General features: G+C 40.0%; 1 protein-coding gene across 1 annotated transcript; it reads right to left on the bottom strand.

The window, feature by feature from the left end:
* Nucleotides 1-1,966: 1,966 nt before the first annotated feature.
* On the bottom strand, nt 1,967-6,366 carry fgl1 (fibrinogen-like 1). The gene is made up of 7 exons (XM_083906326.1): nt 6,240-6,366; nt 5,621-5,789; nt 4,820-4,961; nt 4,640-4,737; nt 4,415-4,503; nt 4,100-4,287; nt 1,967-2,832 (listed from the first exon to the last, which is right to left on the bottom strand). The coding sequence occupies exons 1-7, from the start codon at nt 6,303-6,305 to the stop codon at nt 2,634-2,636; spliced, it is 951 nt and encodes a 316-aa protein (XP_083762452.1). The 5' UTR covers nt 6,306-6,366; the 3' UTR covers nt 1,967-2,633.
* Nucleotides 6,367-6,834: the final 468 nt, after the last annotated feature.

Genomic DNA, 6,834 nt, shown 5'->3' with positions numbered 1-6,834 from the left:
CTGCTTTAACATAACAAAAACGCAAACGATAAAACTAAGAGCGAGAACATGCTATTAAACCGTTTTATGCTTTACTCAAGAGTTTGGTTAAGTGCATTAACGACATCCAGCTAAGTAGCTTTCTTGCTCGCCAAGTAACCAGTTCAGCACGGCTAATGTTAGCTTCCTTACCTATCGTTTATAAACAGGTGCGCGGTGACCACACTGCATTGTCGCTTTCCCTTTGTGTACAAGAAAATGTACCGGAAGCTTCACTATAGCGACGTGAGTGTCACAAACACAAATATGTCCGCTCCAAACTCCTCGACAGATAAAAACAAGCGAGTGAATCCTCGAGCTCCAGCTGACTGCCAATCTCTCTGAACGTGGAGCAGTTCAGCCAATCAGCGCCGTGTTCACCGCGGCTGGAGCGCTTGTTTTACTCTCCGGCATGGTCCGAGTGAGCTCGGGTGGGGTGGGGATTGTTTGGTTTAAACGTTAGCGAAAGCGCCGCACAACAGGGCTGCCATAGCTTATAATCAAGCACACAAGCAGAAAGGATCATACATTGATTTTCCTCCAGTTCAAGAAGCGCATGAGATGAGAACATATTGAGCGCTTTTAACATTTAAAAGCTAGACTGGATATGTATTATATCTGTAATTCAATTCTTATATCTATCTAGATATCCAGAATGAACATTCTGGATATCTACAATACAATTCTTACCAGGAGAATCTCCTATTTCAGATATCTTCAATCCTAATTATCTTCAAAACTATTCCAGCTATCCACAATGTAATTTTGAATATCCAATTGTGACTAGTAAAAATGGCGTTATGGATATCAACAATTCGTATTATGACTAGTAAAAATGTAATTTCACATATCTACAGGTAGAGTTATGACTAGAAACAATACAATTGCAGATATCCATAAAAGCATTGTTGATATCTGTTGACTACAGTTATATTTTAGATATCCATAATGATATCTTTCAATTTCAGATATCCAATTATATTTTTCCTAGGACAAAGGACGTCACTTTTGCCATTCATGTGTATTAGGCTTTCAATTTCAGATATCCACAATTACAATCTGGATATTTAGAATGAACATTTTGGATATCTGGAATAGTTTTTCATTTTGGATATATGGAATGAAAATTATGACTGGTAACATTGGATTGAAGATATCTGAATAGTTTCTCCTAGTAAGAATTCTATTGCAGATATCCAGAATGTCATTGTGGATATCTGAAATGTTCTTTTTGACGAGGAAGAATTGAATTACACTTATACTTTTTAAAGTATTTTTAGATACAGCATCTTAAATTTAGTTTAGACTAGTACAATTAAAGTTGTATATATCGTGAAATAAAATCTCTACTAGTAAGAATGTTATTGCGGATATCTTTAATTACCATTCTGACTAGTGAGAATACAATTTTGACTAGGATAAATGCTATTATGGCTATCTAAAATGTACCTGGCTGTCCAGAATGGCCACAGGCCCCTGTTTTTGTCAATGGAATAGCTGGGGGCTATTCATAATTAACAATGAATGACAGATTATTTACATTTTTATTTATTATTTGTCTCTGACAACATCAGAATATGAACAACAGCATTTAATTTTTTGCTTTAAAAGTGGTTTAAAGGTGGTTATGATCATGTTAAAGCGGACCTAGAACGGAAGTTCCAATTAATGCTGTTTTTTTGGTGTGTATCTGCAACATTACCTTGTTTATGAAGCCCTGAAGGTTCAAAACAAACAGTTCAGCCACTGCTGAGAACGCTGTGTTGTATTGTAATGTAATTGTAATGCATTGTTAAAACAACATTTTGATAATGAGTAGCAGTGCATCTTCTTCTCCAGAGGGGGGAGCTGCGCTTCTGAGAGCTGGTGTGCTAATTATGTCACTTCCGGGTATTGGCCAGTCACAAGACAGTTGGGAAGGCTCTACGCTGGCTGGCCAATCACAACACAGTCTGTCTTCTGGGGTTGAGATTTATGTCTGAAACCCGGCAGGCGGAGGAGAGCTTCAGTAAGGAGAGATTTCTATCAGCTCGTTTACAGCAACTAGGAGGTTTTTGACCATAAAAACAAGTTAATGTATGTAAGTAGACCTCCATAACTAACATATATGTGCAACAGCACCACTATGTGAGCTTTCACAATATGATTTAATAACATGATTGATACATATTATTAAGACAAAGAATAGTGCGAAATGCAGAGGAACAATGCTGACAGAATGAGAGCCTGGATGCACACAGTATATTAGTATTGTTTGTTTTTAATGTGACAATAATTGTTATAGTTTATGTTACAATGTTAAGCTGCTTTTATTGATATAGAATTGTCCGTGCTGCTCTTGGTAGATGGAGCCAGTCTTAAACACAGACAGCTGTGTGAGCAGGCCACTTCCCCTTACAACATTCTCATCTGTGAAACGGTTTCACAAGTCCTGACAATGGAAACTCATTCTTACACCTACATTTTCACTGTATTGTTTAGTTGCTTTTACCACTTTATGAGATTAGACAGTTAATATTTACACTGCTTAGTTACGTCCATGTATGAAAGAAAGTTACATGTGGAATAAATGTTCAATATCAAGAGCTGTTTGTGGCCCAAAACAAAGATCTGATCTAGGAAGGTGAACCCTGGTTAACAGAATTGGGGTCATCAGCGGGGTCTATTTTGAAACTGGAGGGTCGTAACTTCATGACGCTGGTCTTCAGGGAATACCACCACCCTCTCCAAGGGTACCAAACGATACCGTCATCTGTCTGAGCGCTGTAGTGACCGTTGTGGTAATAGGCACCATTAAGATGAGCTGAGTGACACCTGAGGAGGGAGAAAGATGGCTTTATTTATATAGCACTATATATAAAGCATGTCATAGGAATAGAAATGTAACAGAAATACACACACACACAACCACACCCTCATACAGACATGGAGGCAAGATAAGGATAAAAGACACAAGACAAAACTGTCAGGAAACAATGTAATCAATGAGGAAACACTGAGGTTGTATAAAATAAAGTAAAATTAAGGACAAATAAAAACTAGGAAAAAAGGCAGGAGCCACTAAAAGACCATGTAAAAATATAAAATCATGTAAAATTATAAATATTGTGATTGATTTTAAATAATTTAAAGGTAAAGACATTTTTAAAAATATGAACATTCTGTGCTACCCATAGGATTTCAGGAAGGATGTTTTATATTTCACTCTTTGGACGATTAGAAGACCAGAACCAGAAGACCTGAGGGTTCTAGAAGGTAAAAGCAATCAGATAAATATGAAAGACAAGGCCCATTAAAAGCTTAAAGGTGCATTATGTAATAAATCTAAATCTGGCCATAAAATCCTCCTAATATGTCACAGAGACTCAGGAATAATGTTCATATAACAAACTGAACTCATCAACAACAACAGTACAGACAAAATATTTGCATTAAAAATATATTTTGCAGACTGCAAATCATGTTTATGTTTTGAAATCATGTTTTTGCATGTGGTGCCACCTACCGCCGTCTACCAATCATCGCAGTCAATAGAGTCTCAGCTGCCGCGCAACCACGGGTTGCCAGTTACGTCAGAAAACTAAACCTCAAAGACCTCAGTATTTTGAATTTGAATGTAGTAACCGTTTTTGGCCACATTCTTACATATGGTACCTTTAAACAAGCAAAAAAAAAATAGTAAAAAGACATTAAAAGCCTTTATGGGGCCTTTTAGAGGGCAGTACAATCACAAAAGTGGCCTGGAATTAATTTTCACTGTCATATTCAAAGTGAAATACTAAGTGATAATATTCAACCCCCAAAATAAAACCAAATGACCTAAGGTGAATGGAATTTAGATATTTAAAAGTCTAAAAAAGCTTGATTTCTTTATTATGTTAAAAAAGGAAAAATTAATCTCCACAAACTATTGGGCTGTCTCTGTTAAAATCGATTCTAAAGCTCACAGGTAGACAACGCAGACACTTCAAGATTGATGTGATGTGCGTTTGCTTCCTGGTCTTAGTCAACAGACGAGCTGTTGAGTTCAGCAGTAACTGTAAATAAGACCAGAAAGTAGAATACTTGTGGAAAAGCATACTTGTTGAACCACCAGCCTCCTTTGTCTTCCCGGGCACAGTTTCCTCTGTAGTTGTCATTGTCCTGGTCGTAGGTGCTGAAGTTCATGTCCTGGTGACTGGCCCACTCTGACACGCCGACCTGAAAACCTCCTGACAGAGCGTCTCCAGCTGTTCCCACATAGGCTCCAAAGGTGAGACGGTAATGATCCTGCAGAGAGAGACACAAGAACAGCTGGTCAACAGAAAATATGTTTTCTAACCTCTGGTGTCTGTATAATAATATATAAAATACTATGAATTTTTTCTGTATTTTCCTTGTCAGTCAGCATCAGCACCTTTTCATCTGCCACTCTGAAGTTCCCGTACTCAGCGTAGCGCTGGTTACCGTCAAAGTCTTCCAGGTTAATCCTCAGAGAATAATTCCCTGGAACAGACAGATTTAATCAACACAATTCACCCACTATAGACTGTATTTAAAGATGACAGTTTTCCAAAAGTAAGTTCCATATCAAACACAATCTTTCTATTCAAAGTCAATATAAAGGAAAAGTGCTGATGACCTCGTGAAGTGATGTCATGCAGGTTGTCGTTCCCGAGCCAAAACTCTCCCAGTTCTGCTTCAATGTCTCCAAAACCATCTTTATACTCTGCCCAGGACCTGAGACATTAGACACACACACTTACAGAGATGAATAAAAGTTCAGAGTTTGTATTTGACAGCAGTTCAGTGATTCACAGACCTGTTAAACATCTCTCTTCCATTGATCCGTCTCTGAATCACAGTCCAGCCTCCTCCTTCACTCATGTCACAGTACACTCTGCTGGTCTGGAGTCTGTAGACGCCGCTGGATTTGAAGCCAGATGTGAAGAGCTGGGAGCAGTCTAACACACACGCACGCACACACACACACACACGCACGCACACACACACACACACACACTTGTTCATTCCCTAGCCTCTTAATTAGATAAATACATGTACACACATATACACACACACACACTATGTGTTGAGGCTGAGGATGTGAGCTGACCGATGTACTGACCTGTGTACTGGACTGTGTACTGTGTACTGGCATGTGTACTGGACTGTGCTGTGTACTGACCTGTGTACTGGCCTGTGTACTGACCTGTGTACTGACCTGTGTACTGGCCTGTGTGCTGTGTACTGACCTGTGTACTGGCCTGTGTACTGACCTGTGTACTGACCTGTGTACTGGCCTGTGTACTGACCTGTGTACTGACCTGTGTACTGGCCTGTGTACTGTGTACTGACCTGTGTACTGTGTACTGACCTGTGTACTGGCCTGTGTACTGACCTGTGTACTGACATGTGTACTGACCTGTGTACTGACCTGTGTATTGACCTGTGTACTGTGTACTGACCTGTGTACTCACCTGTGTACTGTGTACTGACCTGTGTACTGCCCTGTGTACTGTGTACTGACCTGTGTACTGGCCTGTGTACTGACCTGTGTACTGTGTACTGACCTGTGTACTGGCCTGTGTACTGACCTGTGTACTGTGTACTGTGTACTGACCTGTGTACTGTCTGTCCTGGGTCTGGTTCACTCCCACTTTGTTCTTGTTGTCTCGTTGGTTCAGCGTCTGCAGTCTGTGAAGGAGGAGTTCTTGTGTCTGAAGCTGAGCTTTCAGGAGCTTCTCCTGCTCCTGCAGTCGAGACACTTCCTCATGACAAACGTCTAACACCTGCACACACACACACACACACACACACCCACAGAACATGTGTTGCTAAGGACCTTCACTAAATGAAATAGAGAAAATCAACATTGATTTTACTCTTATGATCCTTGCCCATTGTTATTATAATGTTATTTGTTCTGTAAAATGATGACCCTTTTTAATGGAAAAGTGGACATTTCAATATACAGCAGGTGGCATCAGTCTGATCTGCTGTTAAAGTTACAGCCTGCCAAAAAGCAAAAAACAAGCTCAGACATTTATTTGTTTAAAAGGTTTAAAATCCTGCAGTTTTGTCCAGTCTGTTAATGCATGATTCACCCACAACCTACAGTCAATACAGCATACTACAGTGCGTTCAACTGTGCACATAACTGATACGTGTTTAGTACTGATTTGTGGATTAGTATTGACGTAATCCCAAATTAAATACAGAAGAGTAAAGAGTGAACTCACAGAGAGAGACGGAGAGAACGCTGTGATGACGATGAGTCCTGCGAGCAGCTGCAGTGGACTTCTCATCCTCCACTTGTTTCAACACCACAGGTCCAAAAAGAAGGAGACTCTCAGTCCTCGAAGTTCAGCTTCATATATCTGACAGTAGAGATTCTCCACACCTGCAGCAAACAAAGCCAGAAAGGCTAAAGAGAACCAGAAACAGCCAAATACCTGATTCTCTACAGTCATAAAACAAATATGCAGGGTGGGTCTAGACGGAGACACGCTCGCCAAAAACTGGCTTTTTGATCTATTGTGTCATGGAATCCTTTCGATGTAACTTAGGATAAAAGTGTAGCTGGACATCAGGAAGGTCATGAACTGTACGGGATAAGATTCTATTTCATTCAACTTCTGCATCATCCTCACACACTATTGTTATTCCAAAAACCCGTCTGCCTCACCAACATGTAACAGACAGCACACAGCAGAGAGCATCTCGCTCTGCCTGGCTCTTCACTCCTCACATTCTGGTCCAACACGTTTTATTGGTCCACAAAAGCCTCCGGACAGACTGTTCTTACTGAACCTGAACTTGTTGTTTTTGCTCATC

This window comes from Microchirus variegatus, assembly GCF_963457635.1.
Source record: "Microchirus variegatus genome assembly, chromosome: 19".
NCBI lineage: Eukaryota > Metazoa > Chordata > Actinopteri > Pleuronectiformes > Soleidae > Microchirus > Microchirus variegatus.
This window is presented reverse-complemented; position numbering and strand designations above follow the sequence as displayed.